General features: G+C 32.3%; 1 protein-coding gene across 1 annotated transcript in view; it reads left to right on the top strand.

Annotated features, from left to right (window-relative positions):
* LOC135130921 (katanin p80 WD40 repeat-containing subunit B1) overlaps positions 1–18864 on the top strand; it is a 93002-nt gene that overhangs the window by 60372 nt on the left and 13766 nt on the right. Inside the window, exons 4-8 of the mRNA XM_064058384.1 lie at positions 11010–11072; positions 11132–11423; positions 11478–11865; positions 11975–12216; positions 12267–12341. Coding sequence (XP_063914454.1) covers positions 11010–11072; positions 11132–11423; positions 11478–11865; positions 11975–12216; positions 12267–12341 — 1060 coding nt within the window. The remainder of the gene's footprint in view (positions 1–11009; positions 11073–11131; positions 11424–11477; positions 11866–11974; positions 12217–12266; positions 12342–18864) is intronic.

The raw sequence follows: 18864 nt of genomic DNA, 5'->3' as shown, positions 1-18864 counted from the left end.
AAAAAATCGAACCATCGAAACTTCCATAATTTGAGAAAGCGAAAAATTAAAAAATTGAAAAACTGAAGAATCGAAATATGTAAAGAACCCAAAACGGAAAAATCGAGAAATGGAAAAGCCGAAAAATCGTCAAGTCGAAAACTCGAAAACTCCAAAATTCAAAAAATTGAAAAATTAAAAATATAAAAATTCGAAAAGATTATAAATACAAATACCGAAAAACTGAAAAATAGAAAAATTAAAAATTAAAACACCAAGTCCAAAAATCGTAAAACTGAGAAATTGAAAATCCAAAATTTAGAAAATCGCAAAAAGTAAGAAATTAAAATATCGAAGAATTAAAAAATCGAAGCATTGAAGGTTCGAAATGTTGAAAAATCCAAAAACCAAAATTTCAAAAAATTGAAGAATCGAAAAATTGAAAACCCCAAAACTTAAACATCGAAAAAATGAGATACTGAAAAATCGAGAAAGCGAAAAATTGAAGAATTGAAAAACTGAAAAATCGAAACATTGAAAAGTCTAAAAATGAGAAAATCAAAAATCGATTAATCTAGAAATTGAGAAATCGAAATATAGAAAATTTAGAAACGAAACATCGAAAAAATGAGATACTGAAAAATCGAGAAAGCGAAAAATTGAAGAAATGAAAAACTGAAAAATTGAAACATTGAAAAGTCTAAAAATGAGAAAATCAAAACATCCATTATTCTAGAAATTGAGAAATCGAAATATTGAAAATTTAGAAACGCCAAAAATTGAAAAAATTTTAAAATCGAGCCAAAAAATCGAAATATAGAGAAATCTGAAAATCTTAAATTTTAAAAACTGAAAAATTAAAATATCGCAGAGTTGAAGAATCGAGAAATTAAAAATCGAAAATTTAAAAACGATAAAGTAAAAAATTGAAAAATTCCGAAATCGGAAAACTGAAATATCGAAAATTCGAAAAATTGGGAAATCGAAAGAAAAGGAAGGTCATTATTTTAGTTTATCCAAAGAAAGATTCACTACTAGTGTCAAACCACAAATTTATTGCAAAAAAGAACTCATATTGTTTTATTCCAGTCCAACTAAATCTATCTCTATATGTTTTAGTGTTGTGAATATTACTATTTTTGTTTCTATACATACTACAGTGTAATAAATTTAGAATTCAAACTTGTGTTTTAAATTATGGTGTTTCACAAGTGCTTGGTTTAATATGGCACGAATTGCGAATATTACACTTTTTAACATATTAGTTAAAAAAAATTGCAACATTTAGATTTAGATATGACATGGCGTTCCCCAAAACACCGTTTTGAGACCATCTCTATTTATATATGCGTGAACGACATACTTTAGTGATTCATGCAGCTGTATTTTTAAATTTTTATTTCAGACAGGAAAATTACCTGGTTAAAACGTCTAGGTGCAGACTATGACAAACTACACTAATTTAACAATCACTGCATAAATACGAATTTTGGTTTCTTAACAGTCTTCAACCGACCTAAAACAACCTCTCCCACAAACACGACCGACGAAATCCCCATCATTATTAAATAAATATAAAAAACGCCGTCCAAATCGTCCAAATTCAAGGGTACTACCTCCTGTACTTGGTCTTCTACCCCAACATCAACAAGAATCGAAGGATCGTACAAACTGCCGATAAATTTATTAAGTAAACCGGCTTCTTTCAACCTGTGCAGCACTCTATTCATGGTTTCCCGAAGCGGATGACCTTTTCTCATCACAAAGACGCTCTTTCGAGGAGACAAATAGTTAGGCAACTTGACCACATTTAAATAATCTCCGGCCTTTCTCTCCAAAATCTTCCACATGTTGTTGTCAATGGTCGTCGATAAATTTCTGTACTTGATGAGAGTTTTTAGAAGACCGTCGTAGAAAAGTTTGGGGGGACTGTGGTGGATTTTTTCATACAGAGCTCGAGCTACAGGGTCGTCATCCATCGTTGTTTTTAGTAACTCTTTGGTTGATTTTTTCGCATACAAGACGAAATCGGAAGCCAGTAATTCTTCCATAGTGTCTATTCCTTCGTCGTACCACAATCTCGTCAATTGACAACTCAGCTTCGCTTTATAGAAGACGGCCAAAACTAGCGACAGGTACAAAAACGCAGAAACTATTATTGTGGCACTTTTCGACTTGAAAGCGATCCTTCTGGTATTTTCAATCAATGTTCCCCAAAACCACAACATCTGCACTGGTTTTCCACCCAGACTCTTATCGGCGAGATAACACGTCAAGTAAGACACCAAAACCACAACAGCAAGTGCCACTTCCACTCTGACACTTAATAACTGCAAAACCATGTTCAGTGACGACTGTTCTGATTTAGGCACGACCCAAAAGTTCTCCGTGTCGTAAAAAAGTACCGAAAAGTCCATTTTCGTCAGGAATTTTTGAAAATCCAGAGTATGAACAGCCGCAAAAACGTCTACCTTGCGTTGTGTTAGTAATCTTTCATACGACACGGTTTCCCCATTTTCAAGAAAGTTGGACGTTTCGTTTTTCGTCGCCATTAAATGCGACATCGTAAAGTTAGAATTTTGGGCAACCACGTTCAAAATGTCGACGAAGAGGCCTGGTTTTTGCGATTTGATGTCTCTAACGAAGGGAAACATGTTGTCTTTGTGTAAAATGAGAGTTTTCAGACGACAACCACTGAAAATGTTGTTTCCGACTTTCGCAAATTTGGCCCCGCAAGTCCCGAGATAGGTAATCTTGGAACCTAAGCTACAAAAGTGACCTTTCCATTGGTAAATGTTTAAATCGTGACTGTCTTTAATAGCGACAACGAAATTGAGAATGTCGTGGACGAGAAAAACTTCCGAAATTTTCGTCAAATTGGTGCCGTTTTTGGCCACCACGAGATATTTTTGTCTAGGACTATTCGAAGCGTCCCATAAATCGTTCTTTTTTAAATAATCAAAATTAGCGACGACCCCATTTTCGTCGTCAACGAAAAAAACCAAATTCTTGAAAGGTGCCTTCAGGGACGTTTTCGCACTCGTGTCGATAAGCACTCGCTCGAATTTCGGCACAAACCTGTTTTTTTCGTTTTCGAAAAAATAGGCGACGTTTCGCCCTCCGAAATACCCTTCGACTATTTCGTTGATGCACTTTTCGAGTTCATCGACTTGTTCCTGTGGTAACAATACGTTGCCTAAACAAGGCACAATCGTCAAGGTTATTGCAAATAAACGTGTCACAGCCATTCTTTCAGCTGCAATGCGGACGTCTGGCTGCAGCATTTTGTCATTAGGGCTTGATTGGATTTTAATCGAGGCTTTTTCGAGTATTGAAAATTTTATGCGTTCAATTATGCGACGGTGGTGTTTCTGCATATTTAAGCGGTGCACGTGAGGAATTTCCTGCCAGCGAATACGGAAAGAAATGGGTTTAATATGGAGATTGTTGTACCCTTGCAATTATTACATTCCAGCGAGTGTTTCACTATCGCTGGCGATTTGGTTTGCTAATGGGCGGTTTTTGATGTGTGTTAAATAATATGGTGTGTGGGTTATTAGAGAATGAAAATGAAAGTCGGTAGAAATGCTACCGGGAGTTTTTGCGCCAAAAGTTTGGTGTTGTCGAAAAATCGGTCGCTAATTTTTGCAAAAAAGTTTACGAAGTGAAAGATGACTATTATTTGGGGATTTAAACTTTGATTTTGGAGAGATTTGCGTAATTTGGGTGATTATGCAGCCTCTGATACACTAATTCAACGTAACAAGGAAGAAAATTTCCAAGAAAAGGTACTAGCCCCCCCCACCCACCCTTTATTTTCTTTGAAGAGTGGGTCATCTGCCAAAATCAGTCTTATCTTGACAAGTACTAGCCCCGCCCACCCACCCTTATTTTCTTAGAGAATATGTCATTTGCAAAAATCAGTTCATACTTGCCAAGATAAGATTGATTTTGGCAGATGACGTACTCTTCCAAGAAAATAAGGGGTGGGCGGGCGGGGCTAGTACCTTTTCTTAGAAGAATAGGTCATTTGTCAAAATGAGTCTTATCGTAGTAAGTACTACTAGATTTTTCTGTTTTTCGATTTTTTAGCTTTCGAATTTTTCAATTTCCCGCTTTTTAAATTTTCAATTTTTTGATATTTCTTTCGATTTTTGTTTTCTCTGGCCAACTGAAAAAAACTTTCGATTTTTTAATTTTACGATTTTGACAGTTTTCCGATTTCTCAATTATTTGATTTTTAAAAATATCGAGAAAATAGATGTTTATTTTTTTTTATTTTCGATTTTAGATTTTTTGTCACCAAGTTTTTGAAAGGGAGTAACGAGTAATTTTGATCAGCGATTGCCATGTTTACCGTAACTTTAAAACATCTGAAAATTTTGTTTCTAAGGTTCTATTTGTGGATTTTTCGATTTTTCAAAATTTCGGTTCAAATAAATTTGTTCTTTTAGTTAAAAAGTCGAAAAATGACAAATAGTGAAAAGGAAAAATTTTAACTTGAGAACTTGAAAAGTTTAAAATCAAAAAATCCCAAAATTGTGAAGTTCAAACTTGAAAAATCAAAAAGTGCAAAATTGTCAAACAAATTATCAAATGAAATTTCAAAAGTGACAAATCTAAAACCTAAAAAAAAAATGAAAACTGGAATTTCGAATTCGATTTTATAAGGTTTGTTTTTTTTTTTAGATATTTCAGTTTTTGATGTTTCGATTATACAGTCGTACAATTTTTCAATTTCTCACTTATCCGATTTTTCAATTTGTCATTTTTTGATTTTTAATTTTTTTTATTTTTAGCAAGTACTAACCCTACCCACCCAATCTTTATTTTCTTAGAAGAATAAGTCATCTGCCAAAATCAGTCTTATCTTGACAAGTACTAGCCCCACCCACCCACCCTTTATTTTCTTAGAAGAGTGGGTCATCTGCCAAAATCAGTCTTACCTTGACAAATACTAGCCCCGCCCACCCACCCTTATTTTCTTAGAGAATATGTCATTTGCAAAAGTCAGTTCATACTTGCCAAGATAAGATTGATTTTGGCAGATGACCTACTCTTCCAAGAAAATAAGGGGTGGGCGGGCGGGTCTAGTACATTTTCTTGGAAGAATAGGTCAAAATGAGTCTTATGATATTGAGTACTACTTGATTTTTCAGTTTTTCGATTTTTCAACTTTCGAATTTTTCAATTTCTCGTTTTTTAAATTTTCAATTTTTTTATATGTCTCTCGATTTTTGATTTCTATGGGCAACTGAAGAAAACTTTCGATTTTTAATTTTACAATTTTGGCAGTTTTCCGATATCCCAATTATTTGATCTTTAAAAATATCGAGAAAATATGTTTATTTTTTTAAATTTTCGATTTTGATTTTGTGTCACCGAGTTTTTGGAAGGGAGTAAAAAGTGATTTTGATCAGCGATTGCCATGTTTACCGTAACTTTAAAACATCTGAAAATTTTGTTTCTAATTTTAGATTTGTGGATTTTTCGATTTTTGAAAATTTCGGTTGGAATAAATTTGTTCTTTTAGTTAAAAAGTCGAAAAATGACAAATCGTGAAAAGGAAAAATTTTAACTTGAGAAATTGAAAAATTAAAAATCCAAAAATTCCAAAATTGTGAAGTTAAAACTTGAAAAATCAAAAGATTAGAATTAAAAAGTGAAAAATTGTCAAACAAATTCTCAAATGAAATATTCAAAAGTCGAAAAATATAAAAACTAAAAAAAGGTGATAAACTGGAATTTCGAATTCGATTTTATAAGTTTTTTTTTTTCAATTTTTCGATATTTCAGTTTTTGATTTTCTGATTAAACAGTTGTCCAATTCTCCGATTTCTCATTTATCCGATTTTTCAATTTGTCATTTTTTGATTTTTAATTTTTTTTATTTTTAGCAAGTACTAACCCCACCCACCCAGCCTTTATTTTCTTAGAAGAATAAGTCATCTGCCAAAATCAGTCTTATCCTGACAAATGCTAGCCCCCGCCCACCCGCCCTTATTTTCTTAGAGGATATGTCATTTGCCAAAATCAGTCTTGTCTTGACAAGAACTAGCCCCGCCCACCCACCCTTTATTTTCTTAGAAGAGTGGGTCATCTGCCAAAATCAGTCTTTTCTGGACAAGTACTAGCCCCGCCCACCCACCCTTATATTCTTAGCGAATATGTCATTTGCAAAAATCAGTCCATACTTGCCAAGATAAGATTGATTTTGGCAGATGACCTACTCTTCCAAGAAAATAAGGGGTGGGTGGGCGGGGCTAGTACCTTTTCTTGGAAGAATAGGTCATTTGTCAAAATGAGTCTTATCGTAGCGAGTACTACTAGATTTTTCAGTTTTTCGACTTTTCAACTTTCGAATTTTTCGATTTCCCGCTTTTTAAATTTTCAATTTTTTGATGTCTTTCGATTTTTGTTTTCTCTGGGCAACTGAAAAAAACTTTCGATTTTTTAATTTCATGATTTTGACAGTTTTCCGATTTCTCAATTATTTGATTTTTAAAAATATCGAGAAAATCTATCTTTATTTTTTAAATTTTCAATTTTTGATTTTTTGTCACCGAGTTTTTGGAAGGAAGTGAAAAGTAATTTTAATTTTGATGTAACTTTAAAAAATAAAAAAAAAATTCTTTCTAATTTTCAGTTTTTGGATTTTTCGATTTTTCAAAATTTCGGTTCGAATAAATTTGTTCTTTTAGTTAAAAAGTCGAAAAATGACAAATCGTGAAAAGGAAAAATTTTAACTTGAGAACTTGAAAAATTAAAAATCAAAAAATTCCAAAATTCTAAAGATAAAACTTGAACAATCAAAAGATTGGAATTAAAAACTGCAAAATTGTCAAACAAATTATCAAATGAAATATTCGAAGTTGAAAAATCTAAAAGCTAAAAAAAAAATGAAAGCTGGAATTTCGAATTCGATTTTATAAGATTTGTTTTTTTTTTCTCAATTTTTGCGATATTTCAGTTTTTGATGTTTCGATTATACAGTCGTACAATTTTCCAATTTCTCATTTATCCGATTTTTCAATTTGTCATTTTTTTATTTTTAAATTTTTTTATTTTTAGCAAGTACTAACCCCACCCACGCAATCTTTATTTTCTTAGAAGAATAAGTCATCTGCCAAAATCAGTCTTATCTTGACAAGTACTAGCCCCGCCCGCCCACCCTTTATTTTCTTAGAAGAGTGGGTCATCTGCCAAAATCAGTCTTATCTTGACAAGTACTAGCCCCGCCCACCCACCCTTATTTTCTTAGAGAATATGTCATTTGCAAAAATCAGTCCATACTTGCCAAGATAAGATTGATTTTGGCAGATGACCTACTGTTCTAAGAAAATAAGGGGTTGGCGGGCGGGGCTAATCCCTTTTCTTAGAAGAATAGGTCATTTGTCAAAATTAGTCTTATCGTAGTGAGTACTACTAGATTTTTCAGTTTTTCGATTTTTCAACTTTCGAATTTTTCAGTTTCCCGTTTTTTAAATTTTCTTTCGATTTTTGATTTCTCTGGGCAACTGAAGAAAACTTTCGATTTTTAATTTCACAATTTTGGCAGTTTTCCGATTTCTAGATTATTTGATTTTTAAAAGTATCGAGAAAATAGATCTTTATTTTTTTAAATTTTCGATTTTTGATTTTTTGTCACCGAGTTTTTGGAAGGGGTAAAAAGTAATTTTGATCAGCAATTGCCATGTTTACCGTAACTTTAGAACATCTAAAAATTTTGTTTCTAATTTTCAGTTTGTGGATTTTTCGATTTTTCAAAATTTCGGTTCGAATAACTTTGTTCCTTTAGTTAAAAAGTCGAAAAATGACAAATCGTGATAAGGAAAAATTTTAACTTGAGAACATAAAAAATTAAAAATCAAAAAATTCCAAAATTGTGAAGTTAAAACTTGAAAAAATTGTCAACAAATTATCAAATGAAATATTCAAAAGTTGAAAAATCTGAAAACTAAAAAAAAAATAAAACTGAAATTCGGTATGAATTCGAATTTTTTGAAATTTTTGAAAATTGCGATATTTCAATGGACGATTCTGGAAAGATTTTTTTCGAATGTATCTATTATTATCAATTGTTGGTTAAGAATACTTTATTTCTGTTTAATAAAATTAAGGTTTATTTTTTTTAATTTGTTTTCAGCAGTGGATGAAGTTGTATTCAATTCTCTTTCAGCTTTTTGAGAAATTCGCTGTTGTCGCCTTTTAAGTAACCTTCGTTTGTAAATTGATTTATGTCAGTAAGCAACCAACATTACATATGTGTTTATTTAATTGCATAATCATAAAAGCATCCGAAACCGAGAATACGTGCGTTCAAAATCTAAATAATTAATGAACACACGGTATAACAATGATAAAATAAGAATTATAACGTTTTTTTCTCAATTTTTCGCTATCTCAGTTTTTGATTTCCGGACTATATAGTCGCACAATTTTTCGATTTCTCATTTATTCGATTTTTCAATTTGTCATTTTTTGATTTTTAATTACGTACGTTCAAAATCTAAATAATTAATGAACACACGGTATAATAATGATAAAATAAGAATTATAACGTTCAGAACATTTTGTTCGATTGTGGTTTAATTAATAATTTTAGTCCTGTTTTGAGAAGACAAACTCATTCAAATCAAACTAATTTCTACGTGATATTCTTTCGATGTAAAAACATAAATAAACACTTGAGCTTCAGATTGGTATTACCTACTGCTAAAGGACAAGGGGTGTTATTTATGTCTCTGGTTTTTAATTTGCAGCGGTTATCACAAAACGACAATCGTAAAATCAAATTTTATAATTTTCTTTAAAAGAGGCTTTTTTTATAACCTTCGACCAATTTTTTATTGATAAAATTAAGAACTTCATTTTCTAGTAAATGTGAGAATACCCACGTCTTTATTTAATTATGATCAAGTAAGAATAATAAACATATTATCAATATTTTGTTCCTTTGTGGGTCAATTAATAATTTTAGTGCTCTGTTTTGAGGAGACTCTAAGAAAATAAGGGTGGGTGGGCGGGGCTAGTACTTGTCAAGATAAGACTGATTTTGGCAGATGACCCACTCTTCTAAGAATTTAGAGGGTGGGTGGGTGGGGTTAGTACTTGCTAAAAATAAAAAAAATTAAAATCAAAAAATGACAAATTGGGAAATCGTAGAATCGGAAAATCAAAAACTGAAATATCGAAAAATTGAAAAGAAAACAGATCTTTTAAAATCGAATTTGTAATTCCAGTTTTCCTTTTTTTAGCTTTTAGATTTTTCGACATTTTTCAAATTAAAATTTTTCCTTTTCATGAATTGTCATTTTTCGATTTTTTAATTATAAAAGAGCAAATTTAAACTGAAAATTAGAAACAAAATTTTCAGATGTTTTAAAGTTACGGTAAACATGGCAAATCGCTGATCAAAATTACTTTTTACTCCCTTCCAAAAACTCGCTGACAAAAAATCAAAAATCGAAAATTAAAAAAAATAAACATCTATTTTCTCGATATTTTTAAAAACCAAATAATTGAGAAATCGGAAAAGTGCCAAAATTGTAAAATTAAAAAATCGAAAGTTTTTTTCAGTTGCCTAGAGAAATCAAAAATCGAAAGACAAATCAAAAAATTGAAAATTTAAAAAGCGAGAAATTGAAAAATTCGAAAGTTGAAAAATCGAAAACTGAAAATCTACTAGTACTCACTATGATAAGACTCATTTTGACAAATGACCTATCCTTATAAGAAAAGGTACTAGCCCCGCCCACCCACCCCTTATTTTTTTGGAAGAGTAGGTTATCTGCCAAAATCAATCATATCTTGGCAAGTATGGACTGATTTTTGCAAATGGCATATTCTCTAAGAAAATAAGGGTGGGTGGGCGGGGCTAGTACTTGTCAAGATAAGACTGATTTTGGCAGATGACCTACTCTTCTAAGAAAATAAAGGGTGGGTGGGCGGGGCTAGTACTTTTCAAGATAAAACTGATTTTTGGCAGATGACTTATTCTATTTTTTTTTTATAATCTTTCAAAGAAGCGAAATTTTTTGGAATGTACTTCAAGGGCGAGGGAATTTCTGTTCAAGTAACCTTGGACCAATTTTTTCCATTGCCCACTGGATCAGGTTGATCTGTTAAAAAATATTACTTCCTACTTAAAATCTACCCTTAATAAATTTATTAAATAAAGATTCATTATTATTAAAAAAGCACTCTACTGTTTAGTTTAACATACGTGTATTGTCTCAGAAAGTTCTCGTTTTAAATTCATAATTTTCTGTAATCAAACCAGGAAATTTCGATTCTTGTCCACTTTTTTCTTCTAATAAGTGTTTCGGGATTATGAAAACCCGCAGTGAGGAGGCGGAGCAGTCTGATCCTTCGCTGCTGGGTACCGACAATAGTTTTGCGTGCGATAGTAACTTTCGACAATTACTTCAAAGTCCGTTCTTTAGCAAATAGTTTATTAGTGAATGTCCTAATAAATTGCGTAGATACAAAAAAGAAAAGTATTAAATATCCATTTACACAATTCAGTACACAAAGCAATAATTTCTATAATTTAAGATTTAAATATAATAAATTAATGAATAAAAAAAAATAAAGATTTTTTGGTCTAGCGTTCCACTTTAAATTTTAATTTCGGATTGATTTTAGTAATTTGGGTGATTATGCAACCAATTATACACAACATCAAGGTAAAAGTTGTTGGCGCTTTATTTCCGATTATTTTAGAAACAAATACATATTTTTACATTTTTGTAGTTTTAATTTATAGTCTTCGCCCAACATCAAGAGAACTGAGCAACCAACAGGTGCCAATTGTTGCATAAACAAACGCTACTTTGTCAAGGTTGCAATGTTAATGCGATAGACGTTCCATTGTGTGTCGTAATTACATATCGTACACGAGAAAAAAAGCGATAATTTTCAATTCATCGAACCGCAAGTCACTCGCAGCTAATATACATTTCAAAAAAATTGTAAACATGAATATTCAAATAACTCATCCAATATTTTTTTTTTTTTTTTTTTTGTAGTAATTCGGACGCCCCCTCCTCTGGAGCCCGAACCCTTCCAAAGACCGGAACATGACTACTCTGGTAAGACCAAACCGACATCAATTTTTTCACAAATCTTACTGCTTTTTTGAAACAAATAGACCCAGCGGAACCCCAAATTCTGGCCGACATCACAACCGACAATTTCGAGGCTCTCTCACTGGACAACAACATTAACAATTACACGCCGCCACCAGCCGTCATGTCTTCACAGTATTCGCGCTCCAAGTCAAACTTGGATCAGGTGTACGTCAGCAGGCTGACCAAACAACAAGATCGGGAAAATATCGTTCCTAGTTCCAATAAGAACAAACAGCAGGTGCCACAACAACCACAACAACCACAACAACAACAACAACAACCTCCACCGCCACAGCATATGCAGACGCCGAGGTATTGTCGTTGAATTCTGACCTAAAAATTTAAATAAAGTGCGCTTCGTCGTAGGTTCCACCTTCAGAGACAAAGTAGTTGCAAAGACGTGCCAGAAAGCTCACCCAAATCCAACAGTATTATCAAGCACAGCGTTTCCGAGGCCAACATTAGCAAGACCACCATGTCTTCAAAGAACAACAATTCCTCGCGGAAGAACTCGTTTTCTAGACCTAGTCGAAACTCTACATCTACAAGCGTACCTAACGTATCGAAAATCCCCACGAACAGTGCGCGGACGGGCGACAAGACTGTCAAATCACCGCCATCTTACATTACTAGTACACCTGTAGACATTTACGTTAGTTCGAAAATTTCGCCGGATAACAGTCCGACGGAAGAGGAGTTCGTGCCGGTGTCGATCGACAGACCGGTGGGGCTAGATTTAGACGACTTTCTGCCGGTGAGAATCTCTAATAAAAAGTACACACTTCCATAAGTCAGCTGAAACGTGCCTGAATAGTATACAACGAATTGCCTTAAAACCACGTAAAACCGTTTTCGTTTTGCAGAAAAATCACCGGACGCTGGGTTTCCAACAGCAGCTGCCGGACATGTCGGAGGCGGAGGTTTTGGGGGCCTTGATGCGGGGTCACGAACCGATGATGGCCATGTTGGTGACGCGCCAGAGAAGTCTGAAGCTGGTTTTAGCTCAATTTAGGTCTAAGGACGTGAAGGCCGCCACCGAGGCGGCGGTAGCGATGGGGGATCTGGCCGTTTTGGTCGATTTGTTGGGGGTTTTTAACCTTAAGTAGTAAGTTTGGGGTTTTGAGCTTGTGTCAAATAGTTGAATTGTGTTTTTAGTACTCTATGGAACTTGGATTTGTGTGTGCTGATTTTGCCGAAAATCCAAGATTTGTTGCAGAGTAAATTTGAGACGTGAGTATGATTTTTATTTGCTAGTGTTTAGAGATTTAATTTAGTTGTGTGAAACTAAACTTTCACTATAGCTATATTTGTAAATTTTATTAACATTGAAAGGCCAATATACACATTAATGCGTAGTTCGTCATTAGGTTCAGTTAAAATACTTGCTCGAGTGTATGCAACCAAACGTACACATTACATGAGGGGACTCGCTACATACATATATGACTAGAGAGCGGATTTATAAGCACAAAATTTTCAATAAAAAAGTTTTATTTTAAGCAAAAAAGCATTAAAAACATAATCATATTACAAATCAAACAACACTTCTTAGAACTTTGGATAAAATATTATTACAATAATCCTAGACTTTATATTTTACACACGTATTTCAGTTTTCTTTAAAACAATTTATGATTGTAATATGTTCCAAGTTGTCCACTGTAAAATTTTTTCGCCGATCATTTAAAATGTGTTTAAAATTGGAGAATGTGCGTTCAACATCCACACTCGTTGTTGGCGCAAATTTAAATTTTGCAACTAATGTTGAATCTAACTCCAAATTTTCCACCTTCTGGCCTTGTAAAACACGAGCAACGTCGGAAAGAACACCGAAACCTGCATTTTTATTCAACACTTCGTCAAGTTTTTGAGACACTCTAGTACCAATATCACCCCTTACTGCGTTTGCTCGTTGTTTAAATTCTTTCACTAAGTTTATGGCATCTACCAACAACATGTTGGGTTTTTCTAACTTTTCTATTACCTCACATACGAATTGATAATTGCTTCTTAGAAAAGCTAGATCTTGTCGCAAATCTTTGTTTTCCAAAATATTTATGCAATCTAATCGATTGAGAAGAATCTTCGCTAAACTCCGTAACTACTTCCTCAAATTCTTTGATATATTTGTCATAATAAAATGTGGCCTGTAACCATGTTCCCCACCTCGTTATAATCGGCTCTGGGGGCAATGGTATGTTTGGAAATTTTTCCTTAAAATGTTGCACTCTTAGTGGGGCTTTAACAAAAATATTTTTACCATTTGCCACTAATTTATCAACAGTAGGAAACTCCAAACGTATTCCTTCAGCCACTTTGTTTAAACCGTGGGCAATGCAAGTAGAGTGAATTAAATTGGGATACAATATTTTTAGATTATTCCCTGCTTTCAACGAGCTGCATCCGAGATCATCAATAAAATTTTATTGGCAAAAATAGTGACCTAAGACTGTCATTTACAAATCTGGTAATCGTATTGCCATTTGTTTTATCTAACATTTTCAAACTTACTACATACCCTCGACTAGGGAAATTTTCATTTCCAACAATTAAACTTGCCACGTATCTTCCACAACTATCGGTTGTTTCATCGACAGCGAACTATAAATAATTATCTCCAATGCGATGTTTAATTTCGTTGTAAACTTGCTGAAACACTGGGCCTACATAATTTTTTCGGAGAGTACTTTCAACCGGAATATGTCGATTGCAGTGTTTTTCAAGGAATTCTTGAAGAAGGCCTTTCTCCAATTTTTTTAAAGGTATATTGGACTGGATCATCATTTTACATAAATCGAAATTAAACTGAAACTGCTCATCTTTTGTGGAAGTAGATGCAACAGATTCATGTATGGTCTGCTGTTTAATTTTAGAAACTTCAAACATTTTCTTCCTTTCTACATGAAGAGTCGTTCTGACATGTTGCGTCACCTTATATTTTTTATCACTTTGAATCTAAAACAACGTACATATACAGGATTAACAAAGGAAAATAGATAAAAAAAAAATAGTGGCCTTACGGTTTTCACACAAGCTCTGCAGAATATTTTGTTGTTTTCTAATTTTAATTCTGGAAAATCCCTTATCCACTCATCCGGCGTCGATTTTACTTTCGGCATTCTTTTAAAATACTAGTAATATTACCAAAAAGAACTCAACATGTACCAAGGGAGAACCACGTATAACACTGTACTACGACAGATGCGATAGACTGATGGTTGTGAAATAAACGGTTCATTTATTTAAAAGTTTCCATTAGAAAAATTTTAAGGTAGGTAGTTGGGGACAATAATCCTTTTTTCTAGAAAATCTTCAACGGTCTTGCCGCAAAATGCCGAAAAAGAACATCTGGTTAAAAGCTTTAATTCATTATCATCGGAAGTAAGGATTTAAAGTCATAAAATCTATGGAGTATTTTTCCAATCCTATAATAAAATTTTATTACCCAAACGACCGGAACCTATTCACAGAAAGGGTCTTGAATAAGTGTACTTCAATGGTCAAGTCCAGGTAAAATGCATACGATACGATACGCCTAACTAACAAGTATTTGTCATCCCGACAAGGCCGGCATTTGAACAAAATATGCATTAAAACTCATATTCATCGAAAAAAGCATTAAATAAGCATATAAGTTTTAATATGCATAAAATTGAAAAAAGCAAATAAGCATAAAAAAAATGTGTGAAATGACTCCAAATTGTATCATAGTTACATATATAAAAAAGTTTTGAAGTGCTTACATTTTTCACAAAAAGCATTAAACCTAGAAATCCGCTCTCTATATATGACAATTTTTTTTCGGTGATAATATGACATTAATAGAGATGTTGTGCATCAAACAGCAACTTTTTTCATGTTCCAGACCCCTGAAAACAGTTCAAATATAACAGAGGAATATTATTAAAAAAGACATTGTCTTTTTTGATGTTTTTTTCCTCTTTTTTTGTGTGTTAAACATCATAGAATCGATTGAAAATCTCCACACTGATAAAGTAACGTATTTTAAAGGTCCTTGTTATATTAAAAAATACTACTTCCCTTCTGAAATATACCCGTAATAAATTTATTAAATAAAGATTCATTATTGTAAAAAAATCACTTTACTGTTTGCTTTAAATTATGTATTGTCTCAAAAAGTGCTTGTTCCGAATTCAAAATTTTCTGTAATCAAACCAGGAAATTTTGATTGTCCACTTTATTGTGTGTTTAGGGATTATGGAAACCCGCTGTGAAGAGGCGGAGGAGTTTAACCCCCTTAAAAATTAATTACACCGCTTAACCAATAATATAATAAGGTACTATAAAAAGAATAACATTAAATTCCTTAATAAATGTCTAAATTGAGTAGCTACACTTGCAAGATACATATAATTCCACCTTAATCCCACATCAATGAAGGCGGTTAACTTCAGAAAAACAAGGGCTTACATTTTGCCCTTTTTTTATTAATATGTGTAGTCTTCTTTTCACAACAAGAAAAGTAAAACATGTTTAAAATGGTAAATTTTTGTAGGAAAATATCGATTTTGCAATTAGGCTCCGCCCCTCAGCTTACAACGAATAAAACAAAAATCATCAGAATTGAGATAGGGCGGGTGGCCGGGCCTTATATTTTGCCTTCTTTTTTCTTATCTAAATTGCCATCTTTTCACAACAAGGAACATTGAACATGGTTAAAATGGCACATTTTTGCAAGGAAATATGGATTTTACAATTATGAGGCGGAGTCTAATTGCAAAATCGATATTTCCTTATACAAATTTTCCATTTTAAACATGTTTTAAGTTTCATGTTGTGAAAAAAGTCTACACAAATTAAAACAAAAAGGCAAAATGTAAGCCCGCCCACCCACCCTATCGCCATTGTGATGATTTTTTTTATTCACCGTGAGCCAAGGGGTGGAGCTTAACTGCAAAATTTCTTTACAGGAAATTAAAAACGTGTTTTTGAGTATCGTGTTGTTCAAAGAATACTATGTATATTAAGAGAAAAAGAAAAAATATTAAAACATCTCAATTGCAATGATTTTTTTATTCCTACAAACTTAAAACACGTTTAAAATGGTAAATTTTATATTTTGCCTTATTTTGTTTTTTATAATATGCATATCCATCTTTTCACAACAACAAACTTTTTAATTTTTATTTTAAATTTTTTAATTAAATTCCAAATTTTTCGACTTTTCAGTTTTTTGTTATTAAATTTTTTGGATCTTTTGATTTATCGATTTTGCAGTTTTTCGACTTTTCGCTTTCAGATTTTTAGATTTTCCAATTTTTCAATTGTTGAAATTTCGATTTTTCAATTTTCCGATTTTTCAGTTTTTAGATTTTTCGAATTATCATTTTTTTTTAGTTTAAATGTTTCAGTTTTGAACTTTTCAATCTTTCAATTTTTAGGCTTCTCGATTTCCCGACCTTTTGATGTTTTTCCGATTTTTCAATTTTTCCACCTTTGATTTTTCAATTTATCGATTTTTAGTTTTTCGAATTTTCGATCTCTCGACATCTCGGTTTTTCGATTTAAAAATTTTTCAATTTCTGAATTTTTCTATTTTTCGATAGTATCAATTTCGGTTTTTTGTTTGACATTTTTTTGAAAATTCGTGCGCGATGTTTCCATTTTTCAACTTTTCGGATTTCAGTTTTTCAATTTTTCGATTTTTAATTTTTTTTGATTTCTCGATTTTCGATTGTTCATAATTTCCCGATATTTCGATTTTCCAATTTTTCCACCTTTGATTTTTCAATTTCTCCATTTTGTATTTTTTTTTTTTTCTTAATATAAGTCGTTTTTTCACAACAAGAAACTTAGAACATCCTTCAAATGATACATTTTTGCAAGGAAATATGGATTTTGCAATTATGGGGCGGAGCCTAATTGCAAACTTGATATTTCCTTATACAAATTTTCCTTGTTGTGAAAAAAAGTCTACACATACTAAAACAAAAAGACAAAATGTAAGCCCGCCCACCCGCCCTATCTCAATTGTGATGATTTTTTTTATTCGCCGACAACGAAGAGGCGGAGCTTAACTGTAAAATACTTATTTCTTTACAGGAAATTAAAAACGTGTTTTTGAGTATCGTGTTGTTCAAAGAATACTATGTATATTAAGAAAAAAAGAAAAAATATAAACCCCGCCCACCCACCCCATCTCGATTGCAATGATTTTTTTATTCCTACAAACTTAAACCACGTTTAAAATGGTAAATTTTTGTAAGGAAATACGGATTTTGCAATTAAATTCCGCTCATTTGGCTCTCGACGATAAAAATCATCATAATTCAGATAGGACGGGTGAGCGGGTCTTATATTTTGCCTTTTTTTTTCATAATATGCATAGCCATCTTTTCACAACAAGAAACTTTTCGACTTTGAAACTTTTTAAATTTTTTAAATTCCAAATTTTTCGACTTCTCAGTTTTTTAGTTATTAAATTTTTTTGATCTTTTGATTTCTCGATTTTGAAGTTTTTCGATTTTTGATTTTTTAGATACTTTAATTTTTTCTTTTTTTTTTTCGTTTGGATATTTTGACTTCCCGATCTTTCTATTTTTCGACTTCTCGCTTTAAAATTTTTAGATTTTCCAATTTTTCAATTGTTGAAATTTCGATTTTTCAATTTTCCGATTTTTCAGTTTTTAGATTTTTCGAATTATCATTTTTTTTTAGTTTAAATGTTTCAGCTTTGAACTTTTCAATCTTTCAATATTTAGGCTTCTCGATTTCCCGACCTTTTGATGTTTTTCCGATCTTCCAATTTTCCGATTTTTCAATTGTTCCACCTTTTACAATGAAGCTCCGCCCCGCGGCTCACGACGAATAAAAAAATCATCAGAATTGAAATAGGGCGCGTGGGCGGGGCTTATATTTTGCCCTTTTTGTTAATATACACAGCCATCTTGTCACATCAAGAAACTTAAAACATGTCTAAAATGATAAATTTTCGTAGTAATCAACTTGAATACTCCACTTTTTTTCTACAACCCCTTTAAATACGGCAAAAATTGAACATCAAAGTTACTATCAACGGCAACTTGGCAACGGACAATCTTAAGCTAAAGGAACTTCCACAAGTTTATAAATCCCACTTGACATTTTTTTCTAAAAAGAATTGGCGACCTATAAATGGATTCCCTAATGTTGTGTTAAATAAAAGTGTCTGGGTTATATTTAGTTGCAAAAACTGTGAAAATGTAGGTTAATTGAATTACGATGCTCATTTTTGAATAAGATATGATGTTATTTAATAATAGTGACGCTAAATTCAGTGGAATTAGAACAAATTTCTTTTAGATCTCAGGTCAGTAATAAAAATAACTTCCAATATTCTCATATTCAATGACTCACCCCTATTTTTTTTTTTTCACAAATATTCTGAAGTATTTCTTGATTTATTTTTCCTCCATTCTACGTTAAAAACTGACTTCTTCGAATATTCAAATATATGTAGAGAAATCAAGAGGAGTAATATCTGGTGAATAATTGGCTATAAAATTTCTGCTCCTTGTTTATTCCTGTGCTGTATGTGCCGTGGTTCCATCTTGTTGGAAATATCCACCATATTGTCAAAATCTTCGTTTTTACTTTCGTCTGAGTTTAGAGAAATTAGCCGTTCCAGATTTTTCATAAGTAGAACGCTGTTATGAAATCCATCACAATTTATTTTTGGTGCTGTACCATAAGTATACAGGGAGTTCATTTTATTTACATTTCATAAACAGCTTTGATTAATTTTTATTTTTAA

Source organism: Zophobas morio, unplaced genomic scaffold (genome assembly GCF_036711695.1).
Source record: "Zophobas morio isolate AGI-343-1 ecotype UQ-CSIRO unplaced genomic scaffold, CSIRO_AGI_Zmor_V1 ptg000018l, whole genome shotgun sequence".
Classification (NCBI taxonomy): domain Eukaryota; kingdom Metazoa; phylum Arthropoda; class Insecta; order Coleoptera; family Tenebrionidae; genus Zophobas; species Zophobas morio.
This window is presented reverse-complemented; position numbering and strand designations above follow the sequence as displayed.